Source organism: Paroedura picta, chromosome 3, assembly GCF_049243985.1.
Source record: "Paroedura picta isolate Pp20150507F chromosome 3, Ppicta_v3.0, whole genome shotgun sequence".
Taxonomy (NCBI): domain Eukaryota; kingdom Metazoa; phylum Chordata; class Lepidosauria; order Squamata; family Gekkonidae; genus Paroedura; species Paroedura picta.
The window spans coordinates 125,746,847-125,768,212 of NC_135371.1; the positions used below are offsets into that span (position 1 = coordinate 125,746,847).

Consider the following 21,366-nt stretch of genomic DNA (forward strand, 5'->3'; position numbering starts at 1 on the left):
AGCAAGGATCTGCAGCTTCTGAGCCTTGGAGGGAAAGTGGAAGGAGGACGGGGTGGTCAGGGGTGGGGGATGGAAGGTGATTGGCTGGATCTGGGGAAATTTGTTCTTAAGCCAGAAACTATGTAGAAAGAAAAGAAAAGAAAAGAAAAGACTCAATATGGGGTGGTTTGCCAGTGCCTTCCCCAGTCATTACCGTTTACCCCCCAGCAAGCTGGCTACTCAAAGAAAAGAAAAGAAAAGAAAAACACTTTCCCATGCCTGAGCCGTCTAAAACAAAAATTAGAGCTGAATGGGAAAGACCTTTCATGATAATGCAATTCCCTTCCTTTATTAAGATCAAATGTATACGCTTCCTGATTGTTCTGAGTCAATGTTACAAGTGCCAGCCAGCGACGGACTAGTGTTTGCTCTTCTGTTTTTGGGACTTCTCTGAGAACGGTGAAGGACACCTCAGGGACACATTGGACAGGACGTCCAACACATTATTACGTAAGGCCCACAAAGCTATGGCCATGGCAATAAGAGCTTCTACCAGTTTTGATGGTTGCTAGGGCTGGCCCAGCTTGATGCCAAACAGGTTGCTGACACTAATACCTGAAGCTGGAGGGCACATCCAAGAAGGGGCTAGCAGGTTGCTTAAGGCTTTTGCTTACAACATCAATGTTTCACTGGACACAGTGGTGTTGCAGCAAGGGCTATAGCTTCAACTACTTCCAGATAGCTACAATATAGAATCTTTCCCACTTACCTCCAGATCGTTTCTTCTGAAACCTAGAGTCTAAGTATCCTTTAAAAAAGACTAAAGACCTTACAGCCCATAGAGCACCTATAATATACATAAGAGCCATTTAACCCATTCTAGTTCCAGAATAGGGGGTAAGAATGTGCTCTCACTGTTCATAGTCCCCAAGATATAGCAGGTACTGGAGGGTGATTACAGGCTTGAAATCATAAACAAGTTCATGGCACTACAGAAATTCCTGAGGTCCATAGCAGAGACACTTCAACAGGGCGAATCCCCCTTGTCCCTGGATCTGTAGGAGGTGTACCTCCACATCCCTGTTTGTCAGGCTCACAGATTTACTTATGCTTTTGCACAGGGGGTGACACAATTACAGGGCCCTATCCTTGGCCTGTCAATGGCCCCAAGGGTCTTTGTGAATGTGACGGTCCTTGCTTTGTCAAGAGGGGAGCCACATTCATCCTTAAATATGCAACCTGCTTATCAGGATGCCCTCCCTGCAAAATTCGAAGCGTACACGCAAGGTGATTTCCAGGTGTTAGAATAGGTCGGCCTTGTTGTCAACAGGGAAAAGAAGTCCCTGACCCTGTCACAGAATCTGCAGCATCTGGGAGTGTTTACAGACACAGTTTGCCCGTCCCTATTCTTCCCTTAGCCTAGATACTCAAGACCACTCAATTAACCACAGCAGCTATCAAGACCTGATGCCCATCACTTCTTTGGCTGGTAAGGCTGACATGGCTGAAGGTGTTGAATTCAGAAGCAGTCTGATGGGAATGAGTTCATGCTCAACACCTGGAATATACAGATGGTCCTGGGTCATCAGGTCAGGATCATCTGGAGCTGGTGGACAGTCAAGAGCAATTTCAATTGGGGCAAACTGTCCCTCTTAACCTAGTTCCAGCAAACAAACTATGTCACAAACTGTAGGCTGGTCCACTTGACCAGAAGATACCCCCTCGTACAAAGCTGTTCCAGACACATGTGGTGCTATGAAGTCAGGCTTTATTGAAAGGTTCTGTAAGGTTGAAACAGGACAACTGTAGCAATTGCAGGATGCATTGACAGAGACAAGGATGGCTAGCCCCTGTAGTGATATACATAGAAGGGCAGTTTAGGCGGGAAGAGGGGTTCACATAGGAAAAGGGTTATCTCATATGGGCAAATGAGAACAAGATGCAATTTAATAAAGATAAGTGTAAAGTTCTGCATCTGGGACAGAAAAATGAAAAGCATACCTACTGGATGGGGGATATGCTTCTATGTAACACTGTGTGTGAACGAGACCTTGGGGTACTTGTGGATTGTAAACTAAACATGAGCAGGCAGTGTGATGCAGTGGTAAAAAAGGCAAATACCATTTTGGGCTGTATCAACAGGGGCATCACATCAAAATCACAAGATGTCATAGTCCCATTGTATACGGCACCGGTCAGACCACACCTGGAGTACTGTGTGCAGTTCTGGGGGCCTCACTTCAAGAAGGATGTAGATAAAATTGAAAGGGTACAGAGGAGAGCGACAAGGATGATTTGGGGCCAAGGGACCAAGCCCTATGAAGATAGGTTGAGGGACTTGGGAATGTTCAGCCTGGAGAAAAGGAGGTTGAGAGGGGACATGATAGCCTTCTTTAAGTATTTGAAAGGTTGTCATTTGGAGGAAGGCAGGATGTTGTTCCCAATGGCTGCAGAGGAAAGGACACGCAGTAATGGGTTTAAACTACAAGTACAATGATATAGGCTAGATATCAGGGGGGGGGGAAATTTCATAGTCAGAGTAGTTCAGCAGTGGAATAGGCTGCCTAAGGAGGTGGTGAGCTCCCCCTCACTAGCAGTCTTCAAGCAAAGGTTGGATACACACTTTTCTTGGATGCTTTAGGATACTTTGGGCTGATCCTGCGTTGAGCAGGGAGTTCGACTAGATGGCCTCTATGGCCACTTCCAACTCTATGATTCTATGATTCTATGATTTAAAAAGATGTGAATAGCTGGAGACATCTGATCTGCCTTGCCTGTTGTTTCTGGTAGTAAATCTCCAGCATTTCCCAAACAGACCAAGGACACTGATAGATAAGAGCGAGTTCTCACAGCAGGAAAGAAAAGGCCTCTCCAAGCCATAAAACCTGGCCAAGGAAGCAGGGGAAGGTTCAGAGAAATGTCAGAAATTCTGTCGGGGGGGGGGGGAGGTAGCGCTCAATAAACATCTAACGCAACTCTCCCATCCCAAACAGGAGGGCAGATATGGCAAACTAGATGTGCACAGAGCTCTCAAGGTCTACATAGACAGGACCAAGGACATTAGGAAAATGGATAGTCTCTTCATGTGGGTGTCTCCACTGAACACAAGTAAGGCCATGACCAAGCCAGTCTGTAGTAATGGTCTTTGCTACATCATTGTGGAGGCTTACAGGGCCCGGGGAAAGGTGTTTCCAGAGGGGATCACTGCATGTTCTCTTATGAGCTCAGTCACTACACAACATTCACTAACGGCTTCAGTCGAGAAGGTTTGTAGGGCTGCTACTGAGTCCATTGCCTACATCTTCATGTGGCATTACAAGATAGACCAATTGGAAGTTGAGAAGTGGCCTTTGGGCACAGAGGTTTTCAACTGGTGATGTACTCTGCAAACGCTTACCCACCCTTATAAAATGGGATTGCTCTTGTATATCCCGCCAAGCTGTCCTTCTGATCTAGAGGGAGAATAACCATTGGATATTCACCAAGAAGGGTCCTTCTCCTTGTAGGTCAGGAGACAGCTTGCCCCTCCCAGTGAGGTTGAGGCCCATCACATCAGAGATAAAGAGTAGCCTTGCAGTCTCCAGATAGGGACGAGTCATGTATCAGCAGAGGCTCAAAGAGTCATGTTCCTGCAGATTAGAATCTTGTAGATGTCCTAGCCTAAAGTAAAAAGAGAACAATCTCATCAGTGTGCTTAGTTAAGTAGGCACAGAACCTTCCTTTCTTCTGTTATGCCTTCCTTTCTGTTAACCATATTTTTATAGTGGTTATTGCTACAGTTTATTTATTTATTTGAAGAGCCTCTTGTGGCACAGAGTGGTAAGCGGCTGAAAGGCTTTCTGAAGCTCTGCCCATGAGGTTGGGAGTTCGATCCCAGCAGCCGTCTCAAGTTTGACTCAGCCTTCCATCATTCCAAGGTTGGTAAAATGAGTACCCAGCTTGCTGGGGGGTAAACGGTAATGACTGGGGAAGGCACTGGCAAACCACCCCGTATTGAATCTGCCAAGAAAACGCTAGAGGGCATCACCCCAAGGGTCAGACATGACTCGGTGCTTGTACAGGGGATACCTTTACCTTTACCTTTATTTATTTATTTAACTTATATACTGCTACTCTCGGCCCAGCTGGCTTGTGGCAGTTTACATTGGAAGATGAAAACATATAAACAATCAAGCAAACAATGGCAGCATAATTAACAAAATAACTCACATGCAGGCCCTCAGCTCTACTGCTCACAATCATTGTCACCGCTCCAAATAGATGAACCTGACAATGTTGGCCTGGGGGAGGGGGTTCAGATTGCCAAAGGGCAGAGGGACCCAAGATCTATCAGCAGTCTCTGCCCTAGCCTCAACCAAATTCCTGGTGGAAGAGCTCTGTCTTGCAGTCTCTTAATAATGGCTCTTGGAGAATCCCGAATGAAGAAGGAAGGCATTCCCTACTGGGAGACAGGAAATTCAGTTTAGTCCTGCCTCCCTCAAGGAGAGATGGGAAACACCCACCAAGCTGTCCTCCTGACCTATGATGAGAAGGACACTTCTTGGTGAGTATCAAGTGGTAATTTATCATGTCTGAGGCATTTTTTATGGTGTTAGCCTAGTAGCCAATGTGAGAGTAACACACAAGTCATGTATTCAGCTTGGCCCACCTTTTATCCAGAGTTTAGGATAATTAGAATAGAATTATAACAATTTTCTCCCAGCCATTTAGATACTGGCAAAAGCAGCACAGAAGATGACATACAGTTCTGCAGACGCCTGTGTGGCTGAGAATTTCATGTTTATAAAACTTGGATTTATCCACTGATTGTTTGTATTGTGGACACCCTGACATTGTGATGCAAGGCCTCCATACAGATTTCACTTTGCAGCTGGCCTAGCCCCTGCATTGTGACTCTGACAGCTTCAGGGTTGCTCAAAAACAACAGACCATAGTCAAGAGGGCAACAAAGCTCTTTAGAGAGCTTGAACAATGCAGTGATGCCACAGAATGTGGTTTTGTTGAAGAAGTGGTGCATACAGGCTAGGCTTGGTACGTGCTCATGGATCTGGGCAAGTGATTCTTGAAAGGGTCATCACAGGCCATCCTGCACCATCATGTTTGCTCCTCCTAAATTCTCTCCAACTATACACTGACTGAATAGCATCCAATCATGAATACTGCAGAAACGCAGCTGTGCCTCAGTCTGCCACTAGTCTTTAATACTAAGAAATAAGTGACGTCTGTCCTAGGTTGGGTCAAGTCCCTGAAACCATGAGACTTTTGAGGCGGTCTTTGTTCAACTGTGAATTCTCTTCTCTAACTGAAAACAATCTTGATTTGAGTAATCGTAGAGAGAAGTTGGTTGCTATAACAACAGCAGCATATCCATTTGGGTGCTCACATGATCCTTGTTCCAGTTTCTAAATATAAGCCCAATATCACACGGTATATCAGGTGCCATGGAAACCTAACATTCTATAAAGATGCTAGAATGAACCAAAAGTCTAACGACATAAAAATGGAGGGTGCTGGGGAAGGAACTGGATACTGTCACAGTCCTAGGTTACTCTTCGGTGTGCATTTCAAATTCCTGCATATTTTTGAAATCTTTGTGGTTCCTCTGGAGCTACCAGAGGGGAATGTTCTGTGTGATAAATTATCCATGAATGGTACATTTGCGTTGAAGTAACACTTTGGCTTGGATGGTTCTGAAAACTTTTGCTGGTGGATGGACTTCCATCAGCAGAATGTTACTTTTTTGTCTCCTTGCTTCATTGCAGCCCCAAATGCCCCCTCCCAAATTATATTCTTAGAAGTCAGGGGACTTTTAGTCATGTTGTGATGGGGGGCATTGGAAGTCTGCAATGGAATGGAAGTCTGCAGAAATCCTCCATCCATCCATCCATCCATCTGTGGAAATCTTTCAAACCTTTATCTCAATGTGAAACGTGGATGTCTCAAAATGAGTTTTATATCTTTTCATTGTGGATAATTTCCCCTTATCTCATTGATATGTTCTTATTTACAGCGACAGATCTATTTCATCTTAACCAGTCATCTGCATTGAAGCACAGTTTTACATGTCTATCATTTCTAACAGAATAACCTGTGTCATCTAGACCAGTGGTCCCCAACCCCCGGTCCGGGGACCGGTACCAGTCTGTGGATCAGTCGGTACCGGGCTGCGTCTCCCCCTCATCCTCCTCCCTGGCTGCTGCTTCGGGGGCTGCCCTGCCACTCTGTTGCCAGCTCACCTTTGGTGTTCTCCAGCAGCCACCATGGCTGGGGCTCCCCGTTGGCGTGGCACTGTGCAGCTGCTGCTGGCAGTGCCCTCCAGTGGGTGGTGGGAAGTCAGGGGCGCCGGCGGGAAAGCAAGTGGAGCAGGGGCTCAGGCGGTGGCATCCCTCGGGAAAAGACTTCCCCACAAGCCTGCAGTCAATATTTTGGCCGGTACATTTCACTGTGCACAACCTCCTCCCCTCCCATCAAACAGCCATGAAAGATTCTTTCTCCTTCCACTCCCTCTTATAAATGCATTTGTATCTGTTATCTGTTTCCTCATACAATGGTGGTGACAGTAAAGCTGTTTACTGGGTCCTCCCCCCTCCCCCCTATTTTTCGTGTTGTTTTAGGATGCAGCAATATCTAACTTAAACTTGTAAGATTGTTCTGATGGGATTTATACTGAGATTCAGGATAGATAAAGCTTTGTATATGAAGACCACGTGCACCACAAATGTAAATGAGTGAGAAATCTGAAACAGGCAGCATACCTTTTGGACCAGGCATAACCTTTCTCCCTATGGGGAGAGGGAATTGTCAGAGGAAAACCTCAAGAGCTCCACCCCACTCAGAAGTTCTGTGGTGTGTTTCCCATCCCCCCCCCCACCCCATTTGGTGTTACTACCTTAAAGCAAAACAGAAATTCATTAGGTTGACAAATATACATTAGGATCCATCCACAAAAGTTGATGACTCATGTGAACCACCTTCCTCTTTTTAGGCACGACATGCAGTGTAAGGATTTTCTTTTCTTACTCTGTTATCTCTGTGTTTGTGGTTGGGATTTTCCCCCTCCTCTGGAAATGGGGATGGAAACATTTTGAAATACCCAGCAATTGTATCAACCATACTGAGCTTAGTGGCACCACCTTTTCTTTAGATATTCAGTGAAATGAGAAGCGGAGGGGGCACTGGGTTAGCTCTTTGCTGGCAGGCGTACGTGTAAATGCCCTCTGAAATATGACTAGTCGATAGGATTACATAAATGGCAGGTGTGCCTTGGAGATAAACATAATAATTGATGTGGTGATTTCACAGAACAGCAACAAATCTGTTTGCCATTTCCATGCTCCCTAAGAGTTGCGTATAAAATGTATGTTTCAAGCACTCATTGCTTGCTTTCACATTCTACAAGATTTAATTTTTAAAAACATATTTCTAAAAAGTATAACAAACCTAACACTTGTGTCATCTATTTTCTCTGCCTGCACACCTGGACAGCACACGAGTAGGCCTGCCATCAGAGAGGTTTTTACATTCCCTCCCAGGTATTGTGTATCCCCAGCCACAGTGCCTCTTTTGCCACCAAAGGAGAAAGTTGTGTTATTGGAGTTTTTCCGTGTTGGTGAGGAAGTGTTCCATGGTTCTCTGGGCTTGTTATGGCCTCTGAGTTCATATGTACTCATGGAGTGAAGATAACCCAACCCAACAAATATGATGAATGTTTATTGCATGCAAATCCTGTACATGCAAAGTCTGCCAGACCTTCACCCCCAAAAACTTGGAAGCTTAGGACATCAAAACTTAAAGCAGAAAGCAGGCTAACTGGCTTGTCAAGTCCTACATGATGTTGAACTGAAGCAAATGGCCATGGTTCCATGGTCTTAGCTTCAGCTGCAATTCATCTGTGCATGATGTTTCCAGGCTATCTAAAAGAATGAGGTGGCAATTTCACTCTTCCCAAGGATACAAATTTATATCACTACCCTAATTGGGTTTCCTTATATCTGCCTTCTGCAACGGTGTCATGTAGACCTTACTCTCCTATACCTGCTGTGAGAGGGGAAGATACTGCCATTGAATTGGATTTGAGTCTGGATGAAAGAGTGGGCAAGCCATTTCCGGCTTCCTCTATGGAAGACCTCTGAATGTATGGAGAACACTTGATCTGTATTCCCAGTCTTTTGAAATAGATGTCATCACGTTTGAACATAAAACAAAGGACAAGATATTGAGTCACCTCTATTTGGAGACTCTTGATATTATTGCATTCTTGGTGTTAGAAGATATTGAGGACCTTGTACAGGAGCCATGGCAAAAGCCAGCATCTCTCCAACCCACTTCTAAAAAAGTGGAACATTTTTACAGGATCAAATAGGAGACCTGTTAAACATTAACATCCATTCTATTGGAACAATGACATCTTTAGCATCTTTCCTCACTGTTCAAGTGAAGAGAGTGCACTCCACCTCCTAGTGAATAGCTTGCTAGAATCTCATGTGGAACTGCACAGAAGATCAATGATGAAAACAAAGCAGCACTTACCTATAATTACTGTTCATAGGATATCGTCTGTGCAGGCCCACATAGGCCTCTCATGTTCCACTGTATACTCCTTACTTCGGTAGCATTAGAGGTACTGAAGTTGGGGACACTGCTGCATGTGCTTCCTGGGCAAAACAAACTTCTGGCTCCAGTGTGTAGCATCCCATGGAGTGCTTTACATCAATTTTTAAATAAAATTTAGAATGGAATTTTGACAAATTTGGAAGATCTAGAAATGCCAGCAACTAATGCAAAGGAATGCAGTAATAATCACTCAGGGGGCACAGATGTTTCCTTTCTAGGATCTCTTTTTGTGTGTGTATTTCCTGCAGCTGGTAAATGAGAAGTATTTTTTTTCTGAGTGCAGTTGACCTTTGGCTCTGGATGGCTGTCTTCCTCAGGATGGATCAGGAAGTCATGTGAAGCCATTTCCACGAGTAGCATTAATCTGAGGATTCAGCATATGTAATGCTACTATTCTTCATGAATTCGTGGTCAGACAGTATTTGCTGTAATTACTTTGCTGAGCAAAAGTATGTGGTGTGGAAAGATATATTCAGTCTTAGTGCCATGATTCTTTTGGGTTGTAGTAATATTTGCTAAGGATGCTTTTGGCTTTTCGAATGCCTAGAATAAGAACCTCTTGTGGCGCAGAGTGGTAAGGCAGCAGAAATGCTGTCTGAAGCTCTGCCCATGAAGCTGGGCGTTCAATCCCAGCAGCCGGCTCAAGGTTGACTCAGCCTTCCATCCTTCCGAGGTCGGTAAAATGAGTACCCAGCTTGCTGGGGGGTAAACGGTAATGACTGGGGAAGGCACTGGCAAACCACCCCGTATTGAGTCTGCCATGAAAACGCAGGAGGCCATCACCCCAAGGGTCAGACATGACTCGGTGCTTGCACCTTTACCTTAATGCCTGGAATATATGCTGCTGGAGCAAAGTGAATAATGTACTTAAGGTTCACACTTAATTTTCAACATACAGAATGTGTGGATTGTGTTTTTCCCACCAAGGTATATAGACTATAGTTATTGTAGGTGGGACTACTAGTCATATATACCAATAGGTGTGCACAAAAAGTGAGACAGGAACTGAGAATTGTGCACAGATTGATTGGAAGAAAAAGTATTGTTTTGGGAAGCCCAGTCTAAACTGACTTCTGAGATTATGTTTTAAAGCCTTTCCCCCCGCCCCCCTTCAACCACCAGGTCAGGAACTTCCTCGGTTAGACATAAGACAATGAAACTGTTATCTTAAAGGTTCTTCCTGATCTGCCCTCTTTAAGTATTGTATTTATATCCATCCTTCTTCCAAATAGGTGGTGGAATGAGTGACAGCCTTGTCAAATGAGGCTGGGTGTTTGTGACTGGCTCAGACATACTCAGTGACCTCTGAATAGAGATGTGAACTCAAGAGGACTGTTTTGTCCAAATCAAACATGTTGTACAATAAAAAAATACTGATTCCCAGGTTGTCTGTAGCACATAGTCATATAGATGCTGCAGTTTCCATTACACAACCTAAGAACCAGTGTTTATTTGCTCCTACAAAAGGGGCTGCATAAGGACTGGGATAGCTACATTAGCCTGTTGCAAGAAGAACAACCCAGAGCCTTCTTGTATGTTCCAAGCACAGCTTTCATGGACCACAGCCACTTTACTAGATGTGGGAAGTGATCGTATAAGCAGCTTGGTGTCTATACTGTGAGCATGGAGAAAAGAAAGTGTGACAAGAAATGTAAAAGAGCACAGGGCATGGCAGTTATATTTTGGACTAGGATCTTGGGAAAGCAGATTCAAATCCCTACTCATGTCTTGAAGTCTGCTGGGTGACTTTGGGCCCCTCACTGTTTCTCACGTTCCTCACAAGCCTTTTGTGAGGATAAAGCGAACAAGGGGAGAGCCGTGCAAATTGCCTTGAATTCCTCAGAGTTTGGGTGGGGTAAAAATGTACTAAAAGCCTAGATGAAAAAGAATGCAAAAGGTCAAGCAGCACAAGAGAGGGGTTGATTAGCCTCATCACTGTGCAGAATGTAGATGACTATCAAATTTAGTCAGAGTGTGACTCACCCTTCCCTATCTGTAATTAAGAGATGAACTGACCAGGTATAATCAATAGCCACCATGAGTCCGTAGTGTAAATAAATATCGCTTTGTGTCACTCTGCAGGGTGATTCTACATGATGACCACTTCGCATTGCTAGAAGATTATTTTTGACCTTGAAGCAGATTTGAGGAAATCACCTGCTAAAGTACTGTAGTCCCCTTAAAAATCTAGCAATGTCTGCCCTCACATTCTTTTTGTTATATGGTTTTATTTTTATTATAACCCTACTAAAGTGATTTTTTTTTAATGAGAGAAATTGGGGAGAAAAGCCAGTGACTGGCTATAAATATATGTTGGTCTGAAGCAGCAGAACAAAAGAGTCCAGTGGCACCTTTAAGACCAATAAAGTTTTATTCTGGGTATGAGTTTTCATGTGTGAACAGACTTCTTCAGATATCTGAAGAATATCTGAACAAGCGTGCTGGCACATGAAAGCCTATACTCAGAATAAAATTTTGTTGGTCTTAAAGGTGCCAGTGGTTATTAAAGAGTTCTTAAGCTCCATTCTGCCCCCCAAGCACTCGCATTTAATACTGTGAGTAAAAATGGCAAGAGTCAGTCAGCGGAGACTTGGTTAGGCAGTAAGGGGAGAGAAATCTTAAAGGGACAGTTTCTCTGGGGAACCTCTATGTGTGCTTTGACTGTATGCACATGACGTTCTAGTGCAGGCTTTCTCAGCTAGAATTTTGTGAAACCCTGGGGTTTCTTGATGGCCCTGGAAGGGTTTCCTGAATGGATGGGAGTTAATAGTTTATATATATATTTAAAAATGTTGTTTATTGGGTGATATGACCATACATGGTCCTATTAACCTCCCCTCCCCTTCAAATGGCCCATGATGAGTCTGGAGGGGGTAAGAAGGGAGAGGCCTCAGGTGGGGATGCATACAGCTATGCTTTCCAACAATATTCTGCACCATCGTACCACTTCTGGGTTTCTTGAAGCCTGAAGAATGTTTCAGGGGATGCTCAATGGTAAAAAAGTTAAGAAAGGCTACTCTAATGCTACAGTGGTGAATCAGGTGTACTTTTATATACAACTAGAAAATAAGCCCGCTGCAGTCTGAATGAAGCGGGCGCTAGCGGGTGTCGGGAAAATCAGGGGCCGGCTCTGCAGGCACACTGGGGCAGGGTCCGGACCCGAGGGCAGCCATGGGGCGTTGTGTGAGCCGGATGTGGCTCGTCCTGGCCCCCCCCCCCACCCGCAGGGCGGCCTACCTCAGAGTGAACAGCGGCGGTGTTTCTGGATGTGAAGGCGCGGCTGGCAGGGCAGGAGGTGAGCGGCGTGGCCACGGCAGGGGCGGCGCGGGGGCAAAGATGGGTGTCGAGCGGGCCAGTGGGCAACGTCGCGTAGTGGCGGAGGGACACAGTGAGGGAGAGAGCAGTGAGTAGCGTCTCCATCGTTGAGTGGCATCGCAGGCCAATGGCTACTGTGTGGGCCGGGGGTCAAGTTCTAGAGGAGCCGGCTGGAGGCGGCGGCAGGGCCAGGGCGAGCAGCGGCCGGCCGGCTGGGTGGGGCAGCAAGGCGGCGACCTGTCCTCGGCGGGGAGGCAGGTAATGGCGGCAGGCGGGTGGCTGGGGGTGAGCTAGAAGGGGGGCGGGTCGATTAGTCAGTCCAGCGGCAAGGGACCAATTGCGAGCTGCGCTGTGCGCTTTGCGCCTGCCGATTGGGCCCTCGGATTGTCTTTCCGGTGGCAAGGGGCCTATCGGCACCCTTCCTCATCACAGACAGGGCCTGCCTTGGGGGCCCTTAGCGAAATATTTAATCTGCTCCGCGAGGAGCGGTTAAAGATGAAACCACGGGAAGTTGGGCTTTCCCCATACTTATATTGTATTTATTTATATTTATTTGTGGGATTTGTTTACTGCCCTTTCAGCATGTCCAGCTCATGGCATTTTCCAACATTCATGTAAACAGACAATCATTATGTAAACAGTAAAACAGCACTACATTCAAACAATATTCAAACCTATAAAACAATCAACTCAGCTGCTCTTCTTAGTTGGTCTACAGTTCATCAGCATAATTTTAATTTTGATTTTGTTTTTTTTCCATTTCAGATTTCAAATTTTAGGTTCCAGGGTAGAGATCCATGTGGAGGGGACCCAGGCAATGTTCTTGAATGGAGGGTATTATCAGTGAGGTTCATAAGCCCCAACCAAGTGCCTGGTGGAGGAGCTCCATTTTGGCAGGCCCTGCAGTTCTGAGTCGGCTCTGACAAGGGCTGCAGATCTTCTGGAAGTTCAATCCACCAGGTGGGGCCCTAATTGAGGCCAAACGTACCTCTCTTGACCAGGGATCACCTAGGCAGGTACACTGGGCAGTGGTGCTGAAATTTGCCATGAGATCTAGATCAACAGGGTTGCTGCACTGTGTCTGTCTTTCTTGGCACAGATCATGAGGCAGGGTGGCCAAGGTAATTACTGCTGCTGAATGCCCCAAATGGGCTGTAAATGGTTTATCATTTATTAGCTTCCCTTCTCTAAAAATAGTAGCAGCATGAGCTGAGTTGGAATTGTAGTGTGAGTTGTTTACCATTAACCAATTCTTAATTCATGCTCTGCTTTTTATTTATTATTTATTTATTTGGATTTTTATACCGCCCATTCTTTACGGCTCTGGGAGGTTTTGTGCCATAAGAAGGCACAAAACAGTAGAACAAAGAACAGCCTCCAAAATGTGCAAAGAATTATGAAGGAATTGCACAATCATTGTACTATGGGCTGTATCCAGCCAGCTATTTCATTCAGTCTTTCCCTTCCATACTGCAACCCTCATCCCACTAGGGTTGGGAGGGGGGTGTCTTTTGTCCATGTAGGTCCCATGATCCTTGCCATACTCTTTTCATTGGTGAAAAGGATCTCTCCTCCCCTTTTCACAGGCGGAAAAGCTGGTTGGATCCCACCCCACAAATGCTCCTCTAAGTGTCCTCCTGCAAACATTGTAGTATGAATTTGGGAATGAAGAAACTGAAAATCCACCCTCCCAAAGCATCACAATAGCTTTTCTGAACTTGTTTTCTAATATTCACAATTCCTCTAGCATCATTTCCCCTCTCTTTACAATTCCTTGTTCCGGGAACTGAGATTCTAACTAGTCCCATTATGAATGTGATGACGCTGCAGTGCCATAAAGTCAAGTCAGAGTGAGAGCAATACTTTCTGTTTTGATGTTATTGTAGAGACAGCTCGATGCAGGGCAAGAAGCAATGTTCTCAGTTTGCAGCCAGATTACATATTCCTTTGCCTTTATTTTCAGTCTCTCCCCACCATGTTGCTTAAATGGGAGCATTTTGAGTGGGTGGTGAACACAGTGTCCATTTGGTCACGTTATTTTGCTTCTTACTTTCCAGTACAGAATGCAGGCTGGTCAATCCATACAAAGGACTGGCTTGATATAAGTTTAGGGAAAAGTTTCCCAGTGAGACAGTAGAAGGACATAGAAGGTTAAAGAGGCTGGGGCCAGAGGCAAGCTAACAAAGCAGCTGTTGTTTGCCCTGCCTATGTATGGAGTGCCACTTAGTCAGTGGCACAGACTCTGGCTTTGTGCTCACCATCACCTACGCAAACATTTAAGAGCTGGCAAAGGGAAAAAGCTTTCCAGAAGCTTCACATCTGGAAATTCTCTAGAAGGAACCCTTTTGATTTCCAAATAACAAAATTGAGTGACAGGAACTACACACACACACACACACACACACACACACACAAAGGAGGCCCCTCAGAGTGGTTCCTCTTCCTCTGAGTTTTGTTGCTGGACCTTGAGTCTCTGCCTGTAGACAGAAAACAGAGCAGATAGTGAGCAGTTCCTTCTCTTGCCTTGGAAAGGAAGAACAAGTCCACCAACTTTTTCTTGGGACTGAACTTCAGGGGACTTAGAAATAGCACACATGGTAAGCTGGCATTATTTAGAGGAAAAACAAGATGTGTTGAGAAATCCAGGGTTTTATGTGTCTAGATACCATTTACACCCTTCATCTTCAAGCTTAGTCATAATTATACCTTTGGTCACCTCTATTCTCTGAACTTTCTTTGATGCTGTGTGAGCCTGAGCAGAGCAGAAGAACTCAATCAGCTTTTGAGAGTTGTCATTCTGTAATTCACAGCGGTTTGGTTGTAACAAACAGGAATAGCTGACGGGGGAAGGATATAGCTAATTTTGCGAATCATTAAGATGAAGCACACTTATAAAAAGAAGGCGCGTCTCAAAGCATCTTTATTAAGTGCCTTCTGCTGCATCTATTAAATTGTTATAATGCAGGCGGCCAAGCATTGCAGAGAGGGCAAGCCCTGGCATCTGGGGGGAAACAGTATACTGGGAAATAGAACAGCACATTGAAACTTGTGTGGGAGAATGAATTCTTTGTGTTTGGAAAAATATAAGAAAGAAAACTGACGATTAAAATTTCAAGCAAAAAATGTTTGGGGGCACTTAGAGTAAAACAGATTCTTAGGACCAGAGTTTGGAGGACAGGGTTATTTTTTTTTAATCAAATTCTTGCTACAAGGTACTTGCCAGAATATTTTAGACTTCTGTGGGCAGTACTGCTATTGCAGTAGTCCAGTTTAACAAACTAGTGCATCCCACAGCCTCCCATTATGAACAGAAAGAAATAAGACTAGAGACACTACTTGATGCCTGCATATAGAAACATGAAATCCTGGGGCATGCAAGTAGCAAAGGAGTTCAATATAGATCAGCATAATGCATTTCTGCATGAGTAAATTATTGTGCAGGCAGAATTGATACTATGGTCATGCATTGTGGATAAGCCAGTTCATCCTAGATTGGCTAATATTAATTTCCATGTTTGTGTGAATGCATATTCACACCTTAATTTAGCTAGCAGTGTTTCTCTTCCTTAGTAACAACAACTCTCTTGCTTGAAACATAACATTGAAAGGATATTTTGGTTTAATACAAAACCAGAAGTATAAAATCAGAGATTTATACAGGCTTAAAATGAATTTACTGCAAAATTTTCACACACTTGGAAACCATTTGATGATCTAGACTGGAACAAATATCTTACAGATTGTACAGTGGGATAGCAAAGACCTGTATAAAGACCCCACGCTACTTATCTTGTAATGTTTATAAAATTCAAAGTTATTGTGTCAGTTGTTTATCCTCCTGCTCAAAGTTAACCTTCTTTGAACTTTATTGTTCAAGTTCCACTCAGAATTGTCCTTTTTGCACAATTTGTTAGATTAAAATGTAAACATTTCTTTGCACAGAATGGCTTTGCACATGGCAATGTGATGCAAATTTACTTTCATTCATAGTTGGATCCAACCTAAATTTTCTGCTAACAGAAGGCACTTCAGTCACCCGAACAGAATTTTCTTGCCTCCTGGACACTCCCTGCAGCACTGATAGGTTAGGAATGTTGCTCCTGAGGTACGGGGGAATCCTCAGGTATGGCATAAATAGCTGATTGGGGGTTTGCATCAGGATGGCATAACTGGTGGAATTTATACCTGAATTCAGCCTCCAGAGGTCAGAAAGAGATATGGGACTGGGCAGCAGCCATGAATTTCTTCCAGCATGTAGTTCTGCCTTTAGCACTTTGTAGTTCCCACAGAGCAAGAGTTCTATCCATGAAACTGTCTCATACTGCTGCAGATCATTGTTTCATGAATTGTCTGCTTTGAGTGCTAGTAACTCTCCAAGGGCTTGGGTAAATCCTGGCTGAGATCTTTTATCTTGAAATGACGGGGACTTTCTATAAGCAATGCATGTATTCTGCCACTGGTGTGATGGAATCTTCTGCACCAAAACATCAGAATTCTTATTTTTTTTTTAAAAAAACTTCTAAGTTACACATGATATCAGTAACCATCTGGGAAGCTCCAATTATTTTCTTCAAGCTGGTTGATGTATAATTTGGCTTTTTGGCACACAGCAGCCCCCACATTGTGTTTTAATAAAACAGCATATGTATATATATCTGGATTGGGATGTGTGCTGAGCAGTATTTTGTAAAATGCTTGATTTTCCCCTTTTTGCAGGGACAGACATACACAGATGGATGTTAGCTAGAGGTGCTATATTGCCAAGACTAAGTAAATAGTCAGCGATATATTTTTCAGTACCATAGCTGGTCTGTGCCACACCTTTTTGTATAATTCATAATTTAATTTTACTACTGTCTTGAAGAAGTCTCTGTTTAGTTAGTAAACTCATGGTGTTCTGGCAGTCATGGAATTGTGAAGCAAAATTTGCCATGAATTTTTTCCCTGTTCATGGATTATGAACTGAAATTCATTACGGGTCTACCATCACAAACTTTTAAAGCTGTTCATGGCAGTTCATAGCTAGAGCAAAAAGCAGAGGGTTAAAGGATTTTGTGTCCCTTTAGCCCCCTGCTTTTTGTTCCCTGTGAAAGCTGCAAAAACAGCTGGTTATTTCAGTCTGTTTGGAACTTTAAGGTTTAAAAGACGTGCATAAAAAAGTCCCCAAAGCATCTGAGCAGTGGAGAGTGCCTGCACAAGACGACAAAAGCCGTTGGTGGAAGAGAATGTCCCCAACCATTGCTATAATAGATGGAAGAGAACTGAATGGAAAGCTGTGAATCCTCACCCTTGGGCACATATACTACCACATAGTCCTGAAATGTGTGCCTAAAAGTCTAGTTCTAGAATGTTCCACGCCCAGTGCAGGGCAGTACTGAAACCCACTGATACAGACACTGAGACTATAAAGAGATCATTCAGGGGTTGGAGCCAAACTAACACATCTGCAGACACAAATACTTCTACCTACAGAGTATGATTTTTCCACCACCCCCACAGTAACCCCGAGTGCCTCCTGAAATGCAGTTCTCTGTGGAGAACTCTTAGAAAAAAGACATTTAAAAAGAAAATCTTTGATCTTGGTGTATTTCTTCCTTTGTATCATCTGCTTTGCTTGACTTCATTTTCTGGCTTCCACTGCGCCTCAGCTCTTCTTTGCACTGGCCTATCCCGCAGCCACCTTCATCTTTTGGACATCTAGAAGAATCATCATAGTTCTCCCATTTAATAGATGCTGATGGTGACTTGTGAATTTCAAGTAAATGCAACAAGAAGGATACCTAACTTTTCTGCCTTTTATCATGGTGGAGATTTCCCAAAAGTAAGGTTCATGAAATTCAACATTTGGCTGGCAGTAATAAAAAGGGTAAGAAATGCAATGGATGAGACTGAAGTCTTATTTGTCAGCATCCGTATACTAACTGCTAGTCGGTCTGGCCCATTGCCGGTAACTCCTTTTGGTCACATTCTGGGCTGTCTGTCAGCTAACAAGAAGGGTCTGGCTCTGATCATTAAAACTTAGTGCAGTGCCTGACTAAGCAGTAAACAGGTTATAGAATGACCTCTCCAACAGGTCAAGGTTTTTATTCTTGGTAATTCACCATGCTGCTGCTTGGGAAGAAGCAGCAGAAGCATCAGCAGCTTGCGTTGAGATGTAATACAGGGGAAAGAAATCTTTATTTATTTATTTGAATTTTTACCCCACAGACTAGCTGGCTCATGGTGGCTTACAATGCAAAATCAAAAAGGATTCCTGGGAGAAACCTCCCTCTGTGCCGCCAATGTCTAGACACTATATCAATCAGATGTAAATCAGATGTAAACTGGGGGTGATGATAGGACCCCTCCCGGGGGGGGGGGTCCAAATTATACAAGGATGGGGAAGGACCCGCTCTTATCATCCGGTATTCAGCCCGGCCTCAACCAAAAGCCTGGTGGAAGAGCTCCATCTTGCAGGCCCTGCGGAACCCAGAGAGCTCTCAGCTCTTCTGGGAGCTCATTCTACCAGATAGGGGCCAGGACCGAAAAGGCCTGGCCCTGGTCGAGGCCAGGCATGCTTCCCAGGGGCTGTAATCAAATGTGAATGCCATTCCTGTACACAGAGGTATTATCTGTGGGACATGCATTTGTGTGTACATTCCATTGTGCAGGAGTAGCAGTCTGGTTGTCTTGCCTGCGTAACAGTCCTCACTCTCAACTCTTGCCCCTTGGCATTTTTTTTTACCCTATTGCCATGAGAGGGGAAAATGTTTACGAAATATGTTTCCTTCCCCATTTTGACTAAGCATTAATTTCAGATGCTCAAATGAAGGATTTAGAAAAGTATTACATGATGCAATTATTTTGAATAGTTTATCTTTTTCTTTCAGTTCTTTTATGACTGTTATTGTTAGAGTAGGAAGGGGGAAACGGTATTTCCTTGCTAGGAACTTAGACCAAGGATTCCTTGGAAAACTCACTGGTAACCTGCTGCCACCACTTAGGATCTCTTGAGAACATCTAGACTGACCCTCTGAGAGGGTATTCTTCCACAGACAAACAAGCAGTAAAGAAGTATATGATAGAATATTTGCACTACAGGAGATGAGGTGACTGTACCTCTAGCAAGTGAGAATATCTCTCTCATTTCAGCTTCTTTGTCTACAGTGACAGAAAGCAGAATAATACAGTCTGTCGTTAAATTATATATATTTTTACGGATTTGTGTTTACTGTGTTTTCAGGGACTGTCTTAGGCCTGACTGTAACAACAACCTGTAGATGGCAGCTGGAAGGATAGGATTGGACCAGTGAGGATTGGCATGGGGGAGTGGATTGGGGGTTTGCTTTTTTGTTTTTTTAATTTCCTGTTGTAAGCTGCCGTGAGTTGGCAGGTCTGGGAACAGTGGCTAAGAAATGTAATAATAAATAATAAAACAGCTGGGACTGAAATTTACAAGATACCTTTATCCTTCACTTCCCTTAGAAATGCCTGTTGTGGTGTCTTGTTAAAGAATTGTGCTTCCCCATCCCCCTTAAGGATGCTCACTCCAGCCATAAACCACTGGGTCCTTTGACTGTGCTCTCAATTCCACACTTGACCAGACAATCTGTTCCATACCTGGAAAATGGGAATGTCCCAAGGGTGAGAAGAGGTTTTAGGTGAAGCACTTAAGGATTTTTCTTAGTATATTTCCAAATACATACATAGCCTATTTCTTAACATTCTCAGATGGCCAGACTTATTGAATTTAGTGTGCCCTAGTTAGAACAAGGAACACTTTGAACTGCCTCAGTTAGTAATGACCTCATGCTGTAGTGGCTAGTGGGAGTGAAGTTTTCAGTCTAAGCTTTTTATCTACTTCTCCTCATCAACGGAAAGAGTTTGAAGCTGTTAAATTAGTCTCATTCTTGCAGAATGACCAGGTCAGTAATTTTCCTACCTAGCCCCAGACCAGTCGATGTCACTTTGTTTATGTTAAAAGCAAGAAGAATCAGCCTAGCATCAGCAAATTCCAGTTGGGGAGGGGAAGAAAGGAAAGGTCATACTAGTACTGCGGAGGTTGGGTGGGGGAGGGGGGAGAGAACAGGCCAGGTTTACCCCAGATAGTCCTTACAGCCTCTGCTTAGGGAAACCTAAGGCAGTGGAATATAGCCTTGGACACGCATTGGAACACTTTCTGAGTACCTGACGGAAGTTTGTGCTGAATAGATGAACACCTGGCAATTGTACAGCAGCACTGTGCACAAGAAAAACATTGGGTTGTGTTCAGTGCATACTTCTGCAATGAGTAATGCTGTTATGCTACTATGATAATGAGACTTAAGGGCCTTCGTGTTGCATCTCTGCAACTCTGTAGATGACCTACTACTTTGTTCAACTCCTTTTTTGCAGCATATATTGGAGTGGGGTTTTTCTGTCACGTATGTCACTCCTGACTGGTCAGAGAAGAGCCAGTTCTGAGATTCCCTGGTGGGTGTAACCAATCAAAAGTTGTTCACATGCAGGCGCTCAATGTCATTTTGGAGCATTCCTTTCTGCTGTGTGCACCTTGCTGATTTTAGCCACTGGAGTTGCAAAGGGAAGGTTTATGATGGTGAGCTAGAGGTCTAATTCAGTTTGTTCCTCTACTTAGTCCATGTTAAAGGGAAAACAATGAAAGGGTCTCCATGCTTCCCCCCCCCCCCATAACACATTGCCTCTGTGTGTTGAGGGAAAGGGGATGTGTAGGTGCATATCTGATATAGGACTGCTGATAGGAAATGTGCTAGGGGAGAAATTTGGAGGGTCCTGGTCACTGGGGGGGGGGGGAATTCTTGGTATTTGTGTGAATATGTCTTCATATGATATTTGTTCTGGTCCTTTATAGTATAACGTGTTAATCTGTGTATGAGGACCCACAATAGCTCTCAGTAATCTTGAGCTGAGTAGAATGGAAGCACTAGCTAATTCTGTAATATATCATTTATTTATTTGTTTATTTATCTACTCATTTAATTAATTAATCTATTAATTAATTAATGTACCACCCTCCTCGAAGGCTCAGGGTGGTTTACATGAAATGAGAACTGTACAAATAACTCAACTTATAATAATATGGTAACAAGAGTCACAATAACAACAATATATTGATAACAATAACATTGTAGAATGGTAGAATACTGGAACATGTTAATCAACTTGTACTGAAGGCCCATTGGTTTGGGCAGATCTGTAATGATTGTCATCGGAGGGAAACTTGGGGGCCAGTGGGAATCGGTGGTTCAGATTGACCTCAACCAAATATGCCATTCCCAGTCAGTGGCTCTCCTAATTGCAGTCCTTTTTGCATTCAGCCATATACATCACCTATCTGCTGTTCCATCACCCCCCACAGTGTTGTGATATATGTCTTAAGTGCACATCACATAAATCATTATCTTGTATCTTCTGCATCTGTTCTTCATTTATGCTGCCCCTCTCCTTCCCCTGATAAGGTAA

The 21,366-nt window shown here is 43.9% G+C and overlaps 1 protein-coding gene across 2 annotated transcripts in view; it reads left to right on the forward strand.

Annotated features, from left to right (window-relative positions):
• GAS7 (growth arrest specific 7) overlaps positions 1-21,366 on the forward strand; it is a 170,607-nt gene that overhangs the window by 55,051 nt on the left and 94,190 nt on the right. Inside the window, exon 1 of one of the 2 annotated variants that reach the window (XM_077327608.1) lies at positions 14,381-14,504. The exons of the other annotated variant lie outside the window; for it this stretch is intronic. Coding sequence (XP_077183723.1) covers positions 14,502-14,504 — 3 coding nt within the window. The 5' untranslated portion in view covers positions 14,381-14,501. Of the gene's footprint in view, positions 1-14,380; positions 14,505-21,366 lie in introns of those variants that run through there. 2 annotated transcript variants of the gene reach the window in all.